Source organism: Oncorhynchus kisutch, linkage group LG29 (assembly GCF_002021735.2).
Source record: "Oncorhynchus kisutch isolate 150728-3 linkage group LG29, Okis_V2, whole genome shotgun sequence".
Taxonomy (NCBI): Eukaryota; Metazoa; Chordata; class Actinopteri; order Salmoniformes; family Salmonidae; genus Oncorhynchus; species Oncorhynchus kisutch.
The window spans coordinates 20,887,358-20,912,932 of NC_034202.2; the positions used below are offsets into that span (position 1 = coordinate 20,887,358).

At 41.6% G+C, this 25,575-nt stretch overlaps 1 protein-coding gene across 2 annotated transcripts in view; it reads right to left on the reverse strand.

Moving 5' to 3' along the window:
* Window positions 1–25,575, reverse strand: part of LOC109873601 (astrotactin-2) — a 476,030-nt gene that overhangs the window by 172,110 nt on the left and 278,345 nt on the right. For both annotated transcript variants that reach the window (XM_031809054.1, XM_020465242.2), the window contains 2 exons: window positions 9,780–9,946; window positions 9,008–9,196 (listed from right to left, as the gene is read on the reverse strand). In XM_031809054.1, the coding sequence (XP_031664914.1) occupies window positions 9,008–9,196; window positions 9,780–9,946 (356 nt within the window). The remainder of the gene's footprint in view (window positions 1–9,007; window positions 9,197–9,779; window positions 9,947–25,575) is intronic.

A 25,575-nucleotide genomic window follows, 5' to 3' on the forward strand; every position in this document is an offset into this window, starting at 1 on the left:
CTCTCGTCGCACTCTACAAGGTGACTGCTTGTTACGTGAATGCAGTAAGCCAAGGTAAGATGATAGCTAGCATTAAACTTATCTTATAAAAAACAATCAATCATAATCACTTGTTGACTACACATGGTTGATGATATTACTAGATATTATCTAGCGTGTCCTGCGTTGCAAATAATCTGACTGAGCATACAAGCATACAAGTATCTGACTGAGCGGTGGTAGGCAGAAGCAGGCGCGTAAACATGCATTCAAACAGCACTTTAGTGCGTTTTACAAGCAGCTCTTCGTTGTGTGTCAAGCATTGCGCTGTTTATGACTTCAAACCTATCAACTCCCGAGATGAGGCTGGTGTAACTGACGTGAAATGGCTAGCTAGTTAGTGCACACTAATAGCGTTACAAACGTTACTCGCTCTGAGCCTTCTAGTAGTTGTTCCCCTTGCTCTGCATGGGTAACGCTGCTTCGATGGTGGCTGTTGTCGTTGTGTTGCTGGTACGAGCCCAGGAAGGAGCGAGGAGAGGGACAGAAGCTATACTGTTACACTGGCAATACTAAAGTGCCTATAAGAACATCCAATAGTCAAAGGTTAATGAAATACAAATGGTATAGAGGGAAATAGTCATATAATAACTACAACCTAAAACTTCTTACCTGGGAATATTGAAGACTCATGTTAAAAGGAACCACCCGCTTTCATATGTTCTCATGTTCTGAGCAAGGAACTGAAACGTTAGCTTTTTTACATGGCACATATTGCACTTTTACTTTCTTCTCCAACACTTTGTTTTTGCATTATTTAAACCAAAATGAACATGTTTCATTATTTACTTGAGGCTAAATTGATTTTATTGATGTATTATATTAAGTTAAAATAAGTGTTCATTCAGTATTGTTTTAATTGACATGATTACAAATACATGTTTTTTTAAATTGTCCGATTAATCGGTATCGACTTTTTTGGCCCTCCAATAATCGGTCAACCTCTAATAAATACCCCCTGCCCGTATCTGCACGAATACTAGAGTTGAGGTTAGATAGGTGTACTAGTTAGAATTGGGCCGGGGAGGTTCCATTTTGTCTTGGTTGTCCTTCACACTATGTACCATACTAGTCGTGCAGGCTTTTGTCTCAGTCTAAATTGGTAATTTAGTTGAGTGTATCATGGCTAGTAATGTAGACAAGTTTGAGTGACCGTCTGAAGCACTTTTAGAGCGGTGCACTAAAAAGCAGATGGCACAAATTGCTGAGCACTACAATATTGTATTGTAAACAATTGAAAGATATTATGAAGGCCAGTCTAAAAGCCAAACTAGTTGAAGGAATCCGAACTGTTCGAGATCGATGGATTAAGTTTTGAGCAGCAAGATATGTTAATTCTACAACTAGAAAAAGAGCAGATTAAACAGAGTTGGCAAAATGACATGGAGCAGTATAAGCTAGACCTAATCAGAGGGTAAGCTTAGGCAAGGGTCATCAGTTTCACCAGTAATAAACTATCCAACTGAGGCCATTGTAAGAAACCTTTTCTTCTTTGTTTGAGCGAGTAGCAGAATCTAGAGATTGGTCTGATGCAGATCGTACTTTACCGCTAGTGTTTATTAAGTTTAGCTGAGAGTCAGGTCTGTGAAACGGTGAAAACGGAAGTGTACAAGCCTACAAATTGCTCCCAGAGACTTATTGGCAGTGTTTTCACAATTGGAAAAGGTGACAAGGAAACCTATTTTGTATTGGCATGTCATTTAGTGCCTCAGTTTAATTGTTGGTGATCTGCCTCAGAGGTAGATACCTTTGCGGAATTGTCTGATCTGGTGGTACTTGAGCAGTTTAAGAATTCAGTACCAGAGCGTGTTGCAACTTATATTAGTGAGCACAAGGTGAAATCTCCTAGTGAGGCAGCAGTTCTAGCAGACGAGTGTCTTAATCCATAAAATGATTTTTTTTTTATGGATCCTGGTAGTCATACTGAATGAACATGCCTGTAAAGAGTACTTCTCCCCTCGCCAAAAGTTTAAGGTTGGGAGCAGATCAATGTTTTCCTAATGTTGATCGTGGTTTACGAGGTAGAAATTATCTAAACAGAGTGTGTAACTACTGTCAAGGTAAGGAACACTGCAAAAATGTCCTGTCCTTAAAGCAAACAATTCTGGTGGCAACTCAAAAGGTATTTTCTGGCCTAGCTATGTCACTTAGTCCAAGTACTGTATAACATGAGAAGCATGAGAAGCATGCAGAACCTTTTGGCAAAGCAACTGCTTCTGACTATGCTGCATACATTTGAGTGTTACATCTCCCTGGTATGACGTGATGAGAAAGTGCCAGTCAAAATCTTGCGAGACACAGGGTCTGTGGAATCATTTGTTTGTGAATCCGTATTGTCTTCTGAGTCAGATACAGGTGATTCTACAATCATTTGTGGGATTGGGTTGTTAATTTTTCCTGTTCCTGTGCATACATTGCAACTTGACTCAGATCTTGTAAAAGGTTTGTGTTGGTGTGCATCCTCATCTACCAGTTAAGGGTATTGATCTCATTCTGGGTAACCAGTTAGCTGGTGTACAGGTCTGGGCTGGGGTAACCACCACCTTCGGGTTACACAGCAAACCCCTGTTCTCCCTGCTCCTGAGGAGTCAGAACTCTCCAGATAGTCCAGTTATCTATCCGGCTTGTGCAGCGACATGTGCCATGAGGTGTCAGTATAACTGAACAAAATTGTCTGTTACAGAACCGTTTGACTTGCCTTTGCCTAAGCATCTCGACTGTTTCTCATGATGACTTGGTGAACGAACAGCAGGATGACCAGTCTTTGAAGGAGCAGTTTGAGAGTGTTGCCAGCTGATGGGATAGAAGGCTCTGCACAAGGTTACTCGCTTCAAAGCAGTATGCTAGTTCACAGCTGGGTGCCTCATGGGGAAAACTTTGTAGGTGATCCTATCATGCAGATTGTAGTGCCCTCTAAGTTTCAGCCAGACAGTGCTTTAAACCTCCCATGTTAATGTTGCTGGACATTTTGAAGTAAAAAAAAACGTATGACCGTATTTTGCTTTACATTAAATCATGTCACACATGCTAGTTGACTGGTAAGCCAAATCAGTCAATTAAACCTGCTCCTCTGTATCCTATTCCTGCCGTTGATCAGCCTTTTGAACATTTGGTCATTGACTGTGTTGGTCCTTTGCCCGCTCTAAGTCGGTCAGTAGCTATTTGCTTACAGTGATGTGCCAAGCAACCTGGTATCCTGCTTATCCACTATGCATAACTACTAAGTCTGTTGTGAAGGCTTTAATCGCAGTTCATCTCTGTATTTGACATTCTTAAGGTCATTCAGAGTGACCACGGCTCTCATTTTACCTCCCACATGTTTCCACAAGTGCTACAGAAGCTTGTTCTAGCATAACCAGTCCTCTTGGGGTGCGTTAGTGCTTTATCAAACCCCGAAGTCTCTCCTGCATGCATACTGTACAGAGCTAGATTGTGAATGGGAAGGTTTGCAATGGTTACTGTTAGCAGCTAGAGAAGTTGTCCAGGAGAGTATAGGATTTAGTCCAAATGATCTGTTTTTTGGCCATGCAGTGCGTGGCTCTCTAGCTGTGTTCCAGGACAGCTGGGGAACAGTAGAGCATCGACTCCTGTTAAGTCAGATGATAGTTCACTAGTTCACTAGAGTTGTTTCTGCATTCTCAATTGCCCTAGACTACTTTTATATAATTCGTTGCATTATATTGAAATTTGCATGCTCTATTGGGGCATTTGGATGACTGTAAACATACTGAGTTGATTACATTTATTGAAAGTTATCCTGCACTGTTTTCTGATACACTCTCTCGTACTCATCTCATTATGTTGATGTTGGAGATGCTAAGCCAATAAGGCAGCGCGTCTACCTTGTATCTCCTGACAAGCGCAAGCACTTAGATGCAGAAGTCAAGTACATGTTGGATAACGATATTGCTGAACATTCTTTTTCCAGTTGGGCTTCACCTTGTCTGTTAGTCAAGAAGCCTGATGCATCTTTTAGGCCATACACAAACTATCGTAATGTTAACAACATTACAAAGCCTGATTCCTTTCCTTTTCCTTGTATGGAAGATTGTGTTGATCAAGTGCATTGGTCTTCTAAAAGGGTACTGGCAGGTCCCCTTGTCTCCTAGAGCAAGGGAAATGTGTGCTTTCATCACAACTTCTTATACAGTTATGCCTTTTTGGTTTTCGTATTGCACCTGCAACATTTCAGCGCCTCATGAACTGTCTGTGGTTTGGATGGATGTATGGTGTACTTGGATGACATGGTCATTCATAGTGACACCTTGTCTCAGCATGTCCAATGTATACAAGCACTGTTTGATAGGTTGGCTTGGATGCATTTGACAGTTAATCTGGCCAAATGTGAGTTTGATAAAGCAACGGTCACTGACCACTTTTCCCAGATATGGTTCGCCCAGTGCATGCCAAAGTTGAAGTTGTTGAGCAGTGTCCGCCACCGATGACTAATGAGCTTGAGCACTTTCTCGGTATGGTTGGTTATTATCGACGCTGCTGTAAGAACGTCTCCTCAGTGGTAGCACCCCTGACCGACTTGCTTAAGGCTCAGATGAAGTATATTTGGACGGACAGATGTCAAGCAGCATTTGAGAATGTAAAGACATGTGTTCTGCTCAGTGCTCGTTGCCCCTTGTTTGAATGACCTGTTCATACTCCATGTAGATGCTAGTAATGTAGGCCTTGGTGGAGTTCTGTTGCAGGCAGATGAGTTACTTCTCTAAGAAGTTTAATTCATACCAGCTCAGTTATTCTGTGGTAGAGAAGGAAGTGCTTGCGCTTATTTGGGCTCCAACATTTTGATGTGTATGTTGGTTCTGGTGGCACCTCTCGCGGTGTACACAGATACTAATCCCCTGACATTTCTGAGGTCCTTGCAGAACCCAAATCAGAGGCTTATGAGGTGGGCGCTGTTTTTGCAGCTGTACAATTTGGAAATTCGCCCAATTAAGGGCAAAGAAAATGTCCTTGCCGACGACTTGTCCCGCAACGTGTCCCCTGGATGGCAGAGGTGGGTCAGGGGATACAGGTGGATGTTTGTTTGGTTTGGTAATAATTGATGCAATAAGGCTTTTTTCGGGAGGGGGGGGGGGGTTCTGTTTTGTTTTTGTTTCAGGTTTGTGGTGGAATCCCTTTGTTGGGTACTATGAGCCGTAACATTGAACATCTCATTCCAAAATCATAGGCATTGAAATGGAGTTGGTCCCCCTCTTTGCTGCAATAACAGCCTTCACTTTTCTGGGGAGGATTTCCACTATATGTGGGAGCATTGCTGCAGGGTCTTGCTTCCATTCAGCCACAAGGGCAATAGTGAGGTTGAGCACTGATGTTGGGCGATTAGGCCTGGCTCTCATTCGGTGTTCCAATTCAACACAAAGGTCTGTCTGTGTTCCAATTCAACACAAAGGTGTTCGATGGGGCTGAGGTCAGGGCTCTGTGCAGGCCAGTCAAGTACTTCCACACGATCTCGACAGACAAACCGTTTCTGTATGAACTTTGCTTTCTTCATGGGGGCATTGTCATTCTGAAACAGGAAAGGACATTCCCCAACTGTTGCCACAAAGTTGGAAGCACAAAATCATCTAGAATGCCATTGTATGCTGTAGCGTTAAGATTTCGCTTCACTGGAACTGAGGGGCCTAGCACGAACCATGAAAAACAGCCCCCGACCATTATTTCCTCCTCCACCAAACTTTACAGTTGGCACTATGTATCGGGGCAGGGAGCGTTCTCCTGGCATCCGCCTAACCAAGATTTGTCCGTCGGACTGCCAGATGGTGAAGCGTGATTCATCATGCCAGAGAACGCGTTTCCACTGCTCTAGAGTCCAATGGTGGTGAGCTTTACACCATTCTAGCAGACGCTTGGCATTGCACTTGGTGACCCTAGGTTTGTGTGCGGCTGCTCGGCTATGGAAACACATTTCATGAAGCAGCATATGTTAGGAAGAACCCTACAGCCTTGGGCTTCTGTTGGGACTTTTCCCTGACGGAGAAAATTACCTGGTCTGGAAAACAACCCTTAGTCTCCTATCTCCTAGTCACATCCCCTAGCTGCATAGCAGTGTTTTCCCTAGACCCTTTAGCATTTTCATATCTGAAGGAAGTGGATAGGTGTCAACAAACAGGTGGAAGGAAGCTCCCCTAAGTCCATTGGTAAACTACAGGAGGAGGTTGTCTGCGGTTCAGGGCACCAGGCACATTGTTCAAATCATGCTCCATATATTAGGGAATATCAGCGACTGCTATCCATTCCTGTTACATTCTGTATACACTGATTGCCGGGGCATATGCTTTGAACAAGTATTACGGCATATCTGCAGGAAGCAGATTTACAAATCCAAACCCAATTGCAAATGCATGCACTCAGGAGTGTGGTAAAAGTGAAAGCAATTCACAATGTATGCCAACCACCCTGATATATCAGAGGCAATATTTAATATAACACGCTACCTGTGATCGCCCAGGGCTAGATAATTACATTCACTTCTATCTCCCACATTTCCCTCTGCACTACTGATGCAATGGAGTGAGGAGGAGGAAGCTAAGGGGGATGGGTGGGGTGGCAGTGGGGTCTGAATCGATATAGAAAATATTTTATAGAGGGAATTTGAAGGACATGAGTGCATTACCATCATTCTGAGAGAAATGTCTGTTAAACGAGTGAATACTTCAAGCCCCAGAAAGAAAATTAGAATGTTAAGGCGGTTTGTATTTGTTTTTAGATACAAAAGATGGAACGGCCTCGAAGACTAAAGCCACTTTGAAGAAATGACAGATTTGAGATAATACATTTATAGTTTCCTTGGTGTCTGTCTTTCAATCCATAAATACACAACAATAATACCCTAAAGGCAACATGTCAATTGAAAATCTTACTTTTCTCAACTTGCTGTCTGATATCAACTTTCCTTCATCTGCAGTTCAAACTGTCACAAAATGACATCGACACTTGACATAATATAGCATTTGAATAAAACATCACACCTTTCATGTATTTAATTGGATAGCTGGTGGTCCTTTTCTTAATGATTACATTGTCTAGACAAACAGCGAAGTAACACTGCACTCTAAGTGAATATCACCCTTAGGGCATTACATGTTTCCTTCCAAATGAAGACACACTGGTTGGTGCTGCTGTTGTACTCTGTCACATCAAACAGATCATGCTTTTGTAATCAAATGGCATATACAGAGCAAAGCATGACCGACAGCAATCCTCACCGGCGGCCATCTTAAAGGAGATAACTTGCCTCCTGTCATCGCCCAGCGGCTCGCTGGTACACCCATTCTAACTGGATGAAAATGAATCTACCAAAGTCAATTCTGGTTCTACCTCCACGTAAGAGCAGCTCCCGCTCAGCAGTCAAAGCTCTTCTCGGTCCTGCCACCAATGGTGGAACAAACTTCCCCCTAAAGTCAGGACAGCGGAGACCCTGCCCATCTTCCTAAAACGTCTGAAACCCTACCTCTTTGAAGAGTATCTCAAAAAACTCTCACGGCTCCCCGCTACAGATGCACAAAGATCAGGCCCCAAAACATGCTAACCTTTTACCATTACCAATAACAGGGAAAGTTAGCATTAATGTAGAAGTGTTCAAAAACATATTCCATTCTTAATTACAATAAAAGTGACTCTAAAAGGACACAATGCATGATTTACCATTCATTTCTATTGGGCACAGCATTATCCAAAACAAACTGCAAATGCATCCAACAAGTTTGTATAGTCACAAACTTGATGTGGTCATTGACTGCTAGGAATATGGGACCAAATACTAAACGTTTTACTGTGCTCCAAGCATTGAGCTGTTTGTGACTTCAAGCCTATCAACTCCCGAGCTAGTTCGCGGTAAAAGCATTTCAATCGGTGACGTCACTCGCTCTGAGACCTTGAAGTAGTTGTTCCCCTTGCTCTGCAAGGCCCGCGGCTTTTGTGGAGCGATGGGTAACGATGCTTCGAGGGTAGCTGTTGTCGATATGTTCCTGGTTCGAGCCCAGGTAGGGGCGAGGAGAGGGACGGAAGCTATACTGTTACACTGGCAATACTAAAGTGCCTATAAGAACATCCAATAGTCAAAGGTATATGAAATACAAATCGTATAGAGAGAAATAGTCCTATAATAACTACAACCTAAAACTTCTTACCTGGGAATCTGCTTTTTTTGGTCCTCCAATAATCGGTACCAGTATCGGCGTTGGAAAATCATAATCGGTCGACCTCTAATGTGTGTGTATGAATTCCTGCCTCATTGTCTTTGATTATGGCAGCGTCCCCCTGCAGCCTAACATTTGTCTTTGTTATCAGCCAGACACTGGAGCTTTGAGAGGGCTGACAGTGTTGTCTGTCACAGCACTGGGGGATTCCTCCCCAGCCAGCTGCACTGTGAGAGCTGCTGATACACATAAGACGTTCCACTGTGTAGATATCTCACTCACCAGCACTGATATAAGGAAACACTGCTTTTTCATGATGTTGACACGTCCTCTGAGATTTCTCTCTGGAATAGTCCCGAGAATTCAAACCGCCAAGTTCTCATTAAGACTATTTTTGTGAGCAGGGACTGATGAGAACAAAAGTCCCAGAATCCAACTTGGATGCATTGGTTTTGTAAATGTGTCTTCTGACTTTAACCATACAAGAGAATAAAAAACGAACAAAAAGGGTCCGTAGAGTTACTTTACCACACAAACCAGTCTGTTTCTGTTTGAGCCTTGTCTTTGTCATGCAACCCAAGCTAAAAACCAAGTGGTAGAAATACAGGTAAAAATAGTCCCAACACATTCACCAAGTGGCTGCACAGTTGGCATAACCCTCTTGGGAAAGCTCCTGCTACCTAACTACTGTACATCTCAATAGCCAGAGCCACATGCCATAAAGTACAGCACAGCAGTGATATGACTTGGATTACATCCCCCGTGGTACACAGCAGTGATATGGAGGACATATATTCCTCTGGGGGAGAACTTACCGGAAGGTCATCTGGAAGACCTGTCCCAGGTTTACTTGCTGACTCTTGTTGTTGTATCCATGCAGCATCTCCCCAAACAGGGTGTCATTGAAGCGGACATCCTGTCTCTGGCACTTTGGCCCCTCACAGTTCTCTTTCTGGAGAACACATGAGCGTCCGTCTGACCCCAGCTTGTACTCCTGCACACACCTGAGTGGGGAGGGGAATTCAGGTGGCAATAGACATGCATAAAAACATAGTGTATACATTTAGGCACTGTACACACGGTAATACATGCACACACATGCCCGCATACACACACACACCAGCATACACACACACACACACACTAGAGAAAGTGTACCCAACTCATAGAAATAATAGATTGCAGAAGAATGTATGATTTAGAGGTCTAACATTTCAAATGAAAGCCCTTGTGTAAGCAGCTCAAACATTTAAACCCGGACTTGTCTGCATTAAAGACAAACTGTCGTTGGAGTTGCACATTCAGCATTTTCTACTTCAGAAATGGCTGAGATGCACCAACCTAATGCTAATGAAACGCACAGACACACACAGGCAGTCTCATGAATTAGCCTATAGTAGAATACCATATCCGCGTTCTATACTGTACTCTGCCAACGCAGAGGTGAAAATGAGGATCAATCCCACAGTTGAGATCTGTGGATGTGCAGCAGTTGTTTCTAACAGTTGTTTTGGCCATCTGTGTAGGTAAAAGGCTCTAAGCTCTGTTGTACCCTTTTACTTCAATTCCGATCACTGACTGACTCACCCACAGAACATGAGGACGTTGCTGGAGGTGGGATCGTCTGGTAGGGGCACCAGCTGTTGGAGACACAGCTGCTCACAGCCACCGTTGAAGCCATCCGTGCAGTCCGTGCCCTTTGAGTAGTCATAGCAACCCATGCCGTCCTTCATTGGCCGCAGCCCGTCGGGACACTGGAGGGGCAAGAGAGACACAGTAGTGGGAGAGAAACAGACAGACAGAGAGAATAAGTAGGGGTCAACATATGTATGCAGATCAGGACCCAGGAGACAGACAGAGCAATGGTCTGCTCCAATTAACAACAAAGAACTCCATCTCCCAGAGTTCTCCTCTAGAGTCAGTGGGGATCTGATGAAGGAGAGATGCAAACAGGTGACCCCCCCCCCTCCCACTGAAACATGCAACAACAACAAAAACTACTAGGGGAAATGCTGGTTTTAACTAATTAAAACAACATCTACACGATCAGTCTTTGTGTGTAAAATAAAAAGTGGCTAATGTGAACCTAACTCACAGCTAAAAAATGTAAAGAAAGCAATCCACTGTTATCTGTTGCCTTGACTTTACTGCAAATGGCACTTAAGTCTTGAGAAAAAAACAATACACTAATATTGCAGTTAGCCACAACAGCCTTTATAATAGAACGCTTGTGACCACACACATATAAGTATTGCACTTGGGGAATAAATATCTTAAGTAGAAATAGAATGAAACAAACAGACATTGTATTTTTGCTCTATTATAGTGGCCACTATAGACATCGATCAAGTGCACTGCACATTATTACATTGTACACTTTCTGCCTGTGGACATCTGTTCTACAATGTGCCAGCAACAGTGAGAAAGAGGAAAAGTGTGTGTGTGTGTGTGTGTGTGTGTGTGTGTGTGTGTGTGTGTGTGGTGTTCCTTTCACCTCTATAGTGGCATCCAGCCAGGCCCAGTTCCAACTACACTTCATCCCTAAATACACTTGTTAAACAAGCAAAGCCTCATTTTCACCTAATTCTCTCATTCTGAAAATTAACCACATAACGTCACTGTAGAGGGAAAACATTAGTTAACAGATAGTGGTTAGCTTGTTAGCTAGTTAACATTTCACAGATTGCCAGGGTCCAGTAAGCAACTAACGCGTTATAACTTGAGGTAACAGCAAGGAGTCATATACCAGTGAATACTATAGTGAATTGGTTAGGTTACTAACGTTAGCTCATCTGATGTTGTAACATTAGCTGTCTGACTTTATTAGCCAGCTAATCTTCACACCATAAACTCAATTATTTGATCACATTTGGCTAATGTTGCTCAACATTTCTCTGGCTAGCTAAAGGAGAATAAGATACATCTAGCAAGATACTTAACAATGCTAATACTTGTTCCACCACACTTTCTCCCTCACCTCAAACTTTTGAGTTGTTTTTTGGTTACAGCTCATGAAGTCCGCCTCATCACCTTCTCACCCCGGTCTCCGTGGTCAGCCTTCTCACCTAACCTTACCTTTTCGTTATCGTTCAGGGGACGCGCTGCTGTAACTGCCAAGCTGCCTTTCCGGAGAACTAGCAACTGGTTGTCTCTTCTTTCTTCGGTCGCTTGCTGATCTGCATTCTGTTGTAATGTAAACGATTGGCTGAGCCTTGGATACAACCAGTATTGCGCCAAATGCGCATCACTCGATCGCTTACAGCTAGTAGTGATCCAACACCCACCACCAAACTTTTCTCATCGGATCTACACGTATCACGAAGATCACCTATTTTGGATTCAAAACGACGAATTTCGCCGAAAGCCGACTGGTTTGCATCCCTGATGGTGTGTTGTTTGGCAAATCAGGGAAAGCAGTCAGAGCAGAGCTCTCCAAATTCCAAATTAGTCTCAACCACATAAATTTCACCCGAGACTCACTCGGAAAAGGCATATTATTTACAGCGCAAGTACGCAGTATAAGACAGCTCCTCCAAAAACCTTTCAAATGAGCAAACAGTTGTATTTAGACATCTTTTTTTTAATGGCCTGATAAAAAGAGACTTATTTCTAATGACTTGAGGCCTATGGTGTGTCTTTACTTTAGATTAGTAGACTGATCTGAAAGCTCTGCTGGAGCAGAGTACAGTTTAGGGAGTGTGGTGATAACCTGACAGTGTTGCTATCACACAGTGGTAGTACCAGACAGTCCCTGATGTTTTAGTGATAAAATGGCTGCACAATCCAACTGCTCAAAAGCTTTCAGAAGTAAATTCATACTAAAGTAGTCGTTTCAGACAAGTTTTAATTCACTGCCAATTGCACCTAGTGCCTACACTATAATCATGATGTGGCAATTACATAACAAAAACCAATGCAACAATAGGTTTTGCCTGGTATCTTATGTGAAGTTGGCAGGACCACCATCCTTTCATGTAATCCAAAACCAATCTGATCCAACATCTACTGCACACAATCACAAATACAAATCGTTTTCAAATCTTCAACAACACACTGAATGTATGTATTACCACATGCAAACCCCCCAAATCCCTCTTATTTGATGAAAATCTAAACAACCCGGTGACATCTCTGCTCTGTGATCGTAGTGGCTGCTGATGTTGTTAGGATGTATCTGAGGTTTATCTTATGTGGATGACGGGCAGCCATAACAGGAGAGTGATGTTGATGTCAGACATAATACCAGCTGACAAACATTTCTATCCTGATGGATGGCCAGATGTCCCAGAGGCCATAGTGGCATGTCACCCCGGGGGATTGTGGGGTAGCATACAGAGTGTGACATTGCCCTTTCACCGACATCTCAAGGCTGCTAAGTGGACGACGGTCTAAACATGTGAGGAAGTACCATAGATGCATAGGTTGACCAGCTCTGGTAAAAATGGGCATTTTACATTTGATTTTAGTATAGAGTAGTGTATATATGGCGTTCAATATAGAGCATTGATATGTCATGTCACTCAATTTCAGAGAGTGAGACATTTTTGAACCACAAATTTTCCCAGGAAGTGGACTTGATCTTTCTGGTGAACCCTTTTCGGTTGTAAGTATTGTGGTTATTACTCATACATACCGGCCATGATACATTGTATGTAGTGATAGACTTGTAATGTAGATAAAATAGCCCTGTAGCTGTGGTGTGTTCCTGTGATAACGAGACTATACTGTAGACTGACATCACACACACACAATCCACTGCAGCTAAACCAATCAATACTGCACTGCTCCCATGGGTGTCTGTCATCCACAGTGTCAATCTGGATCTTTACCATTAGAACTTGTCATATTGGCATCTGTACAATAATAGATTCCACAAAAGATCATACAGGCTTCTTGATGTTATCATTGGCCACATGGGTCTGATCAGAATTTATAATGACCAGGGGAGAATAAATGAAGTACTCAGACGGAGTAGAAAGATATGGAGGGGGAGCGGGAGGGAAGGAGAGATGGGGAATAGGGAGAGCTCCCTCACTTACACTGTAGAGCCTTGGAAGTGCTGTTTTACGAGCCTGTTAGGCTGCGATATTGATCAGCGTTGGAGATGGTGTCGGGGAGGCAGATTAAGAAAACAAATAAAACACAGTGAAACAATTACCCAGCACTCCAAAAGGGCAACAGTAAACGCCCAATGGCCGGTCCATAAATGAAGGCACAGTGTTATATTCTTATCTATCAATAGCCTAATATGGGGACTTAGAGAACACAAACACATACACACACCTCAGAGGCTAAATTCACCACCTCATGTGACTGGAAGCTATTAGTTATAAGTTTGTTCTAATCACCTTTCAACACCCCAAGTTTTAATCAGTTTCTGTGCAATTTACTGAGATCCTTTTCCTTAATGACTGGGGGCTCGGCTGACATACACATTCAAATGTTAAATTTTTGTAATTAATCTTAGCGCCTGGCATATCTATTCGGTGGATGAGGTAATAGTCAAGGAGGCGATTGCAGTTGTTGACCCCCATGTGTCATCATACACCAGAGACCGCCATATGATGAGAAATGGGCTGGATGGAAAAACAGGGAATTAGCAATGATGGGGGAGAAAGAGGAAATACAGAAGAGAACTAGTGGGTTGATAAGTAGTTCATATGTAGTAGGGTTTTTAAGTAACATACACCAGGTAGAATACACTTTGAGAACGATACATGGTAAATCATATCGTCTGATGATAGATGTCCAAATGTGTATCTACCTGACAGCTTGATTCGATTTGGAGCTGACAGAGATGTATGCCCATAGCTTTGTTATTTATCCTATGGATCGGAAATTAGAGTGATGGAACAGCTTTATTCCACGAGTGCCAAAACACCGAGGGCTGACGATCCCCTCAGAGAAATATGAAGTCTCCTGCAGCTGTTACGTTGTCCATTTTAATTCCTCCTATGCTTAATCTTCAAAGTGAAATGACACCGCTGTGTTTCATATTAATAATGCATTCATATATTTTCAATGGCCCCAAAGTCGCTTTATTGAAGAAACTAAACAAAAAAACGAGATTAAAACAAGTCTATGCCAGAATAACAGCAGGAAGATATCTAAACATGAAACAAAGAGAAGGGGGGTGGGCTTAAAGAAGGGAAAAGAGTGTGATCTGTCACTGTACATTATGAGTGAGCGAGCAGATGATGTGTGTGTGAGGTGGGGTGGGGGTGGGGTGGGGCTTTGTGGTAGGCCAAGGTGAGGCTTTAGGAGGGACTGAAATATAGAGGGAGGAAGTTCCAGAGCCTTGGAACAACCTGTAAGGTTTCTTAATTTAAAAAACTGCTGAGCCTTTTTCTGAAATTAAATATTAATTGGATTTGTCCATGACTTCTCTTCAAATTTTAAAGAACAAATGGTCAAGTACCAATGCCTCACACACAACTCACAGACTCACAGAACAGAGAGCAAAAGGACGAGAAGAGATAAAGTGTGGCTAGAGCTCAATTCAATAAGACACATTGTTATTCTCCCTCCATCTAAACTAGTCCCTAAATGTTAACTTGTTCTACATCTTCTTTTCAATAGTGAGCCAACGAAGGTGCTCATAATGTTTTGTACAGTCAGTGTACTGTACAGAGCAATATGTTTAACGTCAAATCACAAAATCACAGTATCCAATTGCAATACATATATTTGTGAGAATTGCAATACATATTGTATCAGCACCACAGTATGTGATAATATCATTTCGTGAAGTCCCTGGCAATTCCCAGCCCTAATATCTAACTCAGCAAAGCTCTGCCAGTCAGGAATAGTCTCTGGATTTAATACTTTCCCCACCGGTTCAATGTGCAGACGGGCTGTGACTGAGCCAAATTGAATTGCTCCTCTTTTTTAACCCTGACACGATCTTATCAGTGAAGACATAAAACACAGCCCAACAGTGGATGGCAGATCTGCCTTGACTCCTAGATTATACTGTGATTATGACATCAAACAAAAGCACTGATTCAATTGTCCCTCTTACTGCATGCAACGCCTGAATAATCAATGGTTTTACATAGACGGAGGTGGTATTGCTGTTATTTCAAGGAACAGGGAGGGTGTATTATGTGTGTGGACTTCTTTTTTCAAAAGCCTGATGTTTACGATAATAGAAAGTTCACTTGTGACAAAGCAGTACCTTATTGTATTCAAAATAGTTGAAAATATTTTGTTTTGAACGGCTCCACTACTAATCCAAGCAAAAATAATAGGCCTTTTGGCCTATTATGGAGTTATGGCCACTATACATCACAATGATCGACATTCAGACAATACACTTCAACTTGAAAAACTTTAATAAAAGTCGGCCTAAAGGCTCATCTCTGCCCTTCGAGCCCAGCGAACACCAATATGTACGTCTTCCAGACGGAAGAGAACATGACCTAAGTTAATATTAAGGACATCACCCAGAATCAAAGTCTGTTTGTCATGGAGCATGACTTTGTTTGGAATTCAATCAATGTCTGGAGGTACACCAAAAACTGTGGCTTAACGTTCAGTTTCAAACACAAATGCATTTTCTTAAAGCAGGAGCAATGCTAATTTCAGACAGTGGGGGTTTGATTTAATTCCAGCCTCGGTGACATTGCAGAAAGGACTAATGTAAACGCTTCACGCAGACTGTCTCCCCTAAAAAAGCGTTCCCCCTGGTACTATAAACGACACGGTCGATCCCCCCGTTTAACCACCATAACCACAGTGAAATGAGGAGTGAATTATGAAAAGGCCTTTGAAGGAAATTCTAACTATTGAAATAAATGTATGGTAGTGAGTTGAGCTGTTCAGTAGGACAGGAAAAGTGGTGATGTGCATATTTCCAGAACGCTGGACCACAGGGACAAGCGGTGATAGGGGGATGAGAAAAAATACACAGCTCATGGTGAGGGGGAGGTGCAATGTTTTCCCCCAGACGTCTCTTCAATATAATACTAAGTAGGGCAACAGAGCACAGATTTGCTACCTGCTCAGAACTAATGATTTCAATCTTGACTTCCAAAGTGTGCTCCACATTGTAATGGTGTGATATATAAATGGAAAAAGTGCTTAGCAATACATAAAGAGCAAACCAAGACTTGTGTATCATTTCCAAAAATAATTAGAATTTGACAGCCAAATAAAAGTCTAAGATGGAGTCTGAAATCAATGACGCATCAGTACCATACTGCATCCCAAACAATATTCCAGAAGACATCCCAAAAGGAAAAGGGAAATGATGAGGGATATGCCGATAAAATGATGCCATCTGCTCTTTCCTTGACTACACCCATTAATAAGAAGATGGATACTTTATCTGTAGCTACAATGAATGGAGTAGAACTATCTCAGGAGAATAATTCAGCTGGAACAGGTGAACTTCTGCCAACACAACCACTGAGTTGACAGAGCCACATGAACTTCTCCTGGCTTCCCCAGTGAGACTATTGAGCACATCAGGAGTGTGTAGGTGGAGGTGTGTGCACTTCAGCACAGATCAATGTGTGCTTGCTTGGAGCGAGCTTCACAGATTTAAAGGTTAGCTTGGCCTTTTGACTGTGTCAGGGCTGGCACTCTACTGACTCCCACCCCCAGGCAGGCACTCACACCTGTCTGTCAGAAGGGGAGAAGTCTGCCTTAACTCAGTCTTAAACTGTGACAGAACAGCACTTAAGTTATGTGCCTCTGTGATTTTTATTATGTTCTATTGTGTGTTTATGTGTGACATCAGCTAAACATGCACTAAAGGCAATGCAGTTACAGCAATGGCTCCACATAATATTTGTGTGTCTCGGATGATCTGTGCATTGAGTGGGGGGAGGACATTGATGCTGCATACATATTTGTAAAGTGGTTTTCTTTTGGCCTAATGTAGAGAGACCTAGTTGACTCCTCTTACATGCAGATGCTTCCAGTAAATGTCCTATATAAATGAGAACCCGCATTTCCCTCGTTTACAGGGAACAATAAAAGGGAAAGAAAAACATGAACGATGACTTCAAAACCTCTGCATGGATTTATTTCCATAATGCATTAAATAGGTCTCCGGAGTTCCAGACAGGGTAAAGAAATGAGTCACTTAATGGAATTTAAGCACCAGCGTGGCGGACAACACCATTGTGTGTCTAGCTCCATTCTGACATGGGGTGTTGCAAAGCAGAACTAAAAGAATCAAAGAGAAAATAATACTGCCACAACTCTGACCCTCTGAGACATGCGGTGCAGGGGGAGGTTTTTATCCGTAGCACATGTGCATTAATCACGTAGGCACAGGCAGGGAGCTTTCTCCAACAGTGTTTATTCAGAATACCAATTAATAGAGCATTTCCATTTCCTGGAAGTACAAACAAGTGGTGGGGTAACTAACACCCTCCTAGCTGGAGACTCACGGCCTGAAGTCCAGACTCAGGATGAGAGGAAATTGAAAAATACGGCCGTGTTACTGTTTCTTTCTTTTTTCTTTCTTCCTTCTCTTTTTTAGTTTTTACTTCAGAGGTTGAACACAGCTCTTCGGGCCTTTGATAAAGTTGTGTTTGCATTTCAATGAGCTGTGTTGGGCAGCATTAGTCACATCAATGCTGGTGTCTATCATCTTTGCAAATCAACCCTTTGCTATGGAGTTTGTTAGAAGTCAGTTTGAATGCTGACAGTGGAGGGGAGAGAGAGAGGCAGCAGTCAGTGGAAACTTTTAATAAGATTGTCTGCTGGTCCACACATATACCCTGGGGCTCCATGTGGGCTAGTCTGGGACAACACAATCTTATTAGTCCTGCTTCATTTATACTTCATTCACAGCTGGACTCAGTCTTCACTGACATATCAGCAAAAATTCATATTTTATTTTGGGCTATCTGAATTTTAAACATAAACGCTGTATGCAATCAGAGCTTCACAACCAGGCTACTGAGACTGTGTACTTTATGGAAGAAGCTATCTGACATGGTTGTGTCCTACTGGGGTATGGAGCATGATGAATTTAAATATGTGCAAGTACTTACAAGGAAATCAAATGGCCTTGAGAGTGATTGGTAGCTTTTCTTTGCTACAGTAAAACATATAGTTATTGCTGGATTTGATAACTATTCCTTTTTTTCCACTATTGATTGCGGGCTCCTTGTCTTTGTGGCAACACAAAGCAGAAATCAAATAGCAGCCTATTTCCTAGAAAGTGGGAGGATAATTAGCTTCCAGCGTGAGCAGCAGTTGAAACGACCAGTGTAACCTTTGAACCTTGTTATTTATTCTCATCAATAAGACTGCCACCTTTACAGCACCTCAAAGGGCATGCTTAGAATATATTTACAATTTTAGCTGAAACGGTTAGATATCCTTTAAGGGGACCAATCAGCTTTATTGGGGCGACATTTTATTTTTATTCTGTTGGTAATAAACAAGGATTTATGTTCTTTCTAATCTAAGAAAGACATGAACATCAAATCCTTTTAAACTCAACATTAATCTCTATCAAACTCATTGATGTGCAAATGAAGACAGGAATATTGAGTAAGACCAAGATGTCTCTGTTATAGAGCAATTTAATCTAGATCGATATAGCAGGATGAGGCGAAATACAGAAGGCAATGCTCAAGGTTTTGTGTGAATTGGTAAGGTTACGACTCACTTTGGAAGAATAAGCTGCAGTTCTCAAAATCATCACACTCCTACACACGACAGATTAAAAGTCTGGAACATCTTGACAACAACATGCTACCTTTTAATTTAGAGCAAACAAGTTGCTAAATCCACTTAAATCAGTGTAGATGAAGAGGAGGAGACCGGTTAAAGGAGGATTTTTAAGCCTTGAGACAATTGAAACATGGATTGTGGACGTGTGCCATTCAGAGGGTGAATGGGCAAGACAAAAATATGTTAGTGCCTTTGAACAGGGTATGGTAGTAGGTGCCAGACACTATAAGTGCAGTGAGGCAATGGGATCACATAGCAAACTTGCTTGAATAATTTATTTTAACTAGCTAGCAACAAATTAGCGAGGTGGAACAACAGCCATTCAGCAACATTTCGAATGCGATCTGAATTTTTGAATTTCACATAGGAACCAGATTGATCCTCATCAAGCCAAAGCTACATCTCAGGTTATTGCACCTGAATATTGTGTTGTTGTCACGCCCTGACCTTAGAGTCAATTTTATTTCTCTATTTGGTTAGGTCAGGGTGTGATTTGGGGTGGGCATTCTATGTCGTTTGTTTCTATGTTTTGGCCGGGTATGGTTCTCAATCAGGGACAGCTGTCTATAGTTGTCTCTGATTGGGAATCATACTTAGGCAGCCTTTTTTCCTTTTGCTAGTTGTCGGTAGTTGTCTTCGTTAAATGCATGTGGAGCTTCACGTTTGTTTTGTTGGCGACATTGCAAAATAAAGGAAAATGCACATTCACCATGCTGCACCTTGGTCCTGTCATTTCGACGAACGTGACAGTTGTTTTTCTCTTTAACTTCATAATCAAATTCCCAAGACCATCTGGAATCATCTATTTCAGATTACTGTATGACTACTTGATAATTATCCTTTTAGTGGAGGGAAATATTATACACCAGATATAAGCTTTTATTCTGTTCATTCCTTGAAAGTCAGTCAAATTGATTTTAATTGGCAAGGTGACAGTTTAGATTCCCTCATGTCTGAAGAATATAGGCTACACTAATACACTATTCACAAAAGTCACACTTCTGACAGTAAACTGAAACCATGACAAACCATTGGGTTTTGTCATCACACAAAAAGTATGATGCAATTAAACATGCTAGTTATTGGTAATTATATTACCTCTCTCTGCAGTGACAGGTTGACACCAGTTTGTTACTGTCCTATACCACACCGCATGGGCCTTGGTGGGGTAGTCAGTAGTGTCAAAACTGAAACACTGCTATTGCAATGTCATGCTGGTGCTTTGGGAAATGAAAGCATATCAATAAATAAAGAGCAGGTTGATTGGTTGACCTGAGGCCTCGCTACATTACGGTGCTAATGATGCATAGCTGCTCTGGTTTTCGTTAGTTACACTGAATTATCATGACCACTGGAGAAAAGAACATCATCATATTTCCTCAGACAGTCATCAGACAATATTATGTTACCGAGCGCTATTGAAAAACAACATGATGTTTTGTAGACAAAGCACTCCAATCACTCAAAGACTACTAAAGGAACCAAAGCCGGATGCCAAGAAACAGAGTGTTTTTAAAACAATTTCTTGGAAGTAAATAAACGTCTGCTTGGCATGCATGTTAATTGCAAATATATATATATACAACCTCACCCTCGATGTCAGTAAGACCAAGGAGTTGATTATGGACTACATCGATGGATCTGCAGTGGAGCTAAATCACTAAGGACTTAAAATTGTACACACGGCACGCATCTTCCCCCTCAGGACGTTGAACAAGTTTGGCATTGGCCCTCAAATCCACAAAAAGTTATACAGCTTCACCATTGATAGCATTTTGATTGGCTGCATCACTGCTTGGTATTGCAATAGCACTGCCCTCGATCGTGGGTGCTACAGAAGGTGGTGTGGACAGCCCAGTATATCACTGGAGCCAAGCTCTCTGTCATCCAGTACCTCTATATGAGGCGGTGTGAAAGGAAGTCCAGAAAATTGTTAGACTGTTCTCTGCTTCCACACAGCAAGTGGTACAGGTGCATCAGGTCTGACACCAACAGGCTCCTGAACAGCTTCTATCACCCAAGCCATAATACTGCTAAATAGCTAACAAAATGCTTACACGGACTATCTGAGTTGAACCTTTAATATTTGCACAGTCTTTATAAACATTCACAGGACTCTACACACTCACGCACACTGACACTACAACACACACATAACATTCACACACATTTATACTTACTCTACACACACACACACACTCAAATACAATCTTCATTTACACTGCTGCTACTCCGTTTATCATATATCCTGATGCCTAGGCACCTTACCCCTATACTCTATCACTCCAGTATCCCTGCACATTGTAAATGTGGTACTGGAGCTGACCCTGCATTTACATTACATGACCAAAAGTATGTGGACACCTGCTTGTCGAACATCTCATTCCAAAATCATGGGCATTAATATGGAGTTGGTACCCCTTTGCTGCTATAACAGCCTCCACTCTCCTGGGAAGGCTTTCCACTAGGTGTTGGAACATTGCTGTGGGGACTTGCTTCCATTCAGCCACGAGCATTAGTGAGGCCGGGCACTAATGGTGGGTGATTAGGCCGAGCTCGACAAACCATTTCTGTATGGACCTTGCTTTGTGCTCGTCTAGAATGTTGTTGTATGCTGTAGCGTTAATATTTACCTTCACTGGAATTAAGGTGTCTATCCCAAACCATGAAGGACAGACCCAGACCATTATTCCTCATCCACCAAACTTTACAGTTGGTACTATGCATTGTGGCAGGTAGCATTCTCCTGGCATCCGTCAAACCCAGATTCATCCGTCGGATTGCCAGATGGTGATTCATCTCTCCGGAGAACGCGTTTCTACTGCTCCAGAGTCCAATGACGGTGAGCTTAACACCACTCCAGCCAACGCTTGGCATTGCGAATGGTGATCTTAGGCTTGTGTGCGGCTGCTCGGCCACGGAAACCCATTTCATGAAGCTCCCGATGAACAGTTCTTGTGCTGATGTTTCAACAGATAGACAATTTTTACAATCTACACTCTTCAGCACTCGACGGTCCCATTCTGTGAGCTTATGCAGCTGTTGCTCCTAGACATTTCCACTTCAATATTACAGGACTTACAGTTTACCAGGGCAGCTCTAGCAGGGCAGAAATGTGATGAACTGACTTATTGGAAAGGTGGCATCCTATGACGGTGCCACGTTGAAAGTCACTGAGCTCTTCAGTAAGGCCATTCTACTACAAATGTCTGTATATGGAGATTGCATGGCTGTGAGCTCAATTTTACACATCTGTTAGCAAAGGGAGTGGCTAAAATAGCTGAATCCACTAATTTGAAGGGTTGTCCACATACCTTTGTATATATAGTGTAGCTTCTTACTTTCTCGTGTTTTTCTTATTTCTTATTTTTATTTATTTGTTCTATCTTATACAAATGTTTAGTACTACATTGATATTGATCACTGCATTGCTATGTTTAGAGCTTTCAAGAAAGGCATTCTTGTGCACGTGACATTAAAACTTGAAACATGAAACTAAAGGGACCAGGGAAAGATCAATCATATTTATTATAATTCTAATTTGATCACAAATTTGGCCCGTTGCAGGGTATTTGAATCAGATAGTAGCAGAATGTAAGGCAATTTAGACAATGGCAGAGAGTTCTAGCTTGATTAATTATGTTAAATGAAGCAGGCTCATCAGGTCTCAACCTCCTTTTGTCCTGCCCTTCCATCACCTCCCCTGTTTTTGTTATTATTTGTGTGTGTGTGTGTGTGTGTGTGTGTGTGTCTTTCAAAGCCACCTACTATAGCTTTCCCCACCCTGACCCCTTCAAATTCGCCCTTTTAAGAGGTTTACCTATCTGCCTCTCATCCACTCTTTCAGTGATAACAGCTTAGACAGAGAGGGGGAGTATACACTTAAAAGGATTAGTTTTCACAAAAACAGCCCAAATATGATTGTTTTAGCAATCACCTAAGTAATTTGGAGATTACAAGGACTCCCACTGAATTCTTAGAATGTTGTATAAAGGGTTGTTAAAATGACCTATAACTATAATAACATAACATAGTAAAATAAGATCAGGTCTCTCTTGAAAAAATGTATTTTCTCTCAACGAGACTAACCTGGACAGATAAAAGTTAAATAAATATAAAAAGTTAATAAATGCCTACTGTATTTAAACAACAATTACATAACTTGATTCTAGGCAGAGATACCTATTGCATCTCACTTTGCTTAGTCACCCACACAATGTGCTTTATTTGTTGTCAATCAAAACCATTTTCCTTGACTTTTATTCCAATTGTCCTCTTCTCTGATTGTAATGTCACCTCTGAAGTAAATGTTAAATCTGTCTTCATATTCATGAAAACCATATGGCATAACACAAGTTATGTCAAAATAATACCCCCTTCTGTTACCTATGATGGATGAACTAGTGCCTTTGCTCTTTGAAGAAAATGCCATAGTTTAATCCCATAAAATATAAAGCCATAATTCAATGTCAACGGAAAATCTTAAATGAAAAGCTAGCCCCACTTTTGAGTGGATAATCAGACATTGAGGACAATGTCTTTCTTAGTGGAGTTGAATTGTAGCACACATCTCACTTTGAATGTTTGGATGAAAATTGGTAAATTGGGCAAAGAGTGATACAATTGAAAAAAAACAACACATGGGAGTATCAAAAGTATAAAAAATGTACCATGGTAGTACAATGAAAAAAAATGCCATGTTACTATCATGTTTTTTTGGTCACTACCATGGCATTATTCTCCTGCAAAAACACAAGGTCTACTGTAACCTCAACATCACTCTGAGATTCTTTATTTTTTTTTACTTTGAGTTTCACTGACTTAGCTAGCAAATGCAGCTAGATAGTTTAGCCTGCTGAAACACCCTGCTCAAACGAGGGCACCAGCAAGATGGCAGTCCGTGCAGATGCATTTTTTGGTATCTGAAGGAATTATTGGATTTACTCACCAAAATATGACACTTTGGTCATTTCTAAGGCCATAAAACCATGTATGAATATGGTTTAGTTTGTTTAATAACCTCTCTTGGGTAGGGGGCAGTATTTTGAATTTTGGATGAATGAGGTGTCCAATGTAAATGGCCTGTTACTCAGGCACAGAAGCTAAGATGTGCATATGCATGGTAGTATTGGATAGAAAACACTCTAATGTTTCCAAAACTGTTCAAATAATGTCTGTGAGTATAACAGAACTGATATGGCAGGGGACAACCTGAGGAAAATCCATCCAGGAAGTGGGATATTTTTGATGTGGGTACTTTTCTATTGAATGCCTATACAATATATTTTTTTATTTCACCTTTATTTTACTAGGCAAGTCAGTTAAGAACAAATTCTTATTTTCAATGACGGCCTAGGAACAGTGGGTTAACTGCCTGTTCAGGGGCAGAATGACAGATTTGTACCTTGTCAGCTCAGGGATTTGAACTTGCAACCTTCCAGTTGGGTTAGGATCTAGATTGCAGTTCCTATGGCTTCCACTAGATGTCAACAGTCTTTAGACATTGTTTCAGGCTTGTATTCTGAAAAACGAGGAAGAATGAGACCTTTCTTTCAGTGGACTGTAGAAAGAAGCAGAGCTCGTTTGAGCGCGTGACCGATTGCGCGCCGTTTGTTGTTTTTCCTTTCTATTGAAGACGCTATTGTCCGGTTGAAATATTATCAGTTATTTAGACAATAGACAACCTGAGGATTAATTATAAACATCGTTTGACATGTTTTGACAAACTTTACCGGTACTATTAGGATGTCATGACAGCCTTTAAGCCAGTGGATTACTGAACAAAACGCGCCAACAAAATGTAGTTTTTGGGACATAAAGAGGGACTTTATCGAACAAAACAAACATTTATTGTGTAACATGGACTCTTGTGACTGCAAACATATGAAGATCATCAAAGGTAAGTGATTAATTTTATCGCTATTTCTGACTTTTGTAATTCCTTTACTTGATTGTAAAATGTTTGTATGTTTTGTAAGCGGGGTGCTGTCCGCAGACAATTTCATGGTATGCTTTCGCCATAAAGCCATTTTGAAATCTGACACAGCGGCTGAAATAACAAGAAGTTAATCTTTAAGCCGATGTATAACACTTGTATTTTTATGAATGCTTAATTTGACTATTTCAGTATTTTGAATTTGGCGCACTGCAATTTCACCGGATGTTGGCCAGGTGGGACGCTACCTCACGACCCCGGCACTCCAGTCAAGCCCCATGGGGAAAAGATGAGAGGGCAAGAGGGTATGTCACTTCTTGACATGCAAAACAATACTGTGATGCTTTTGACAGCAAAAATAGATAAAAGTGCAAATTGCTTGGAGGACATGGTTAGGGAGAATACGATTCAAATTGAGGCCATAAAAAAATATGTTAACTTTATATATGGAGAAGTGAAAACCCTCAAAAGAGACATGAAGAAAGTGGAAGTTATCTGACAGGAAAATGAGAAGGTGGCTGAACTCGAGCAAAAGGTGAATGAGGCAGAGAGATACAAGCGCAAATGGAACCTGAGGCTCCATGCAATTCCAGAGCAGGTGGGTAAGAACATCAAATGCAGAGTTGTTGACATCTGTGGAGCTGTCATTCCCAAATCAAAAGCCAAACTTCAAAAGCCAAACTTCAGGAAAATGTGGACACCGTTCATTGTTTGGGAAGGATCAAGGATCAAGACGAGACCGAGGACAAC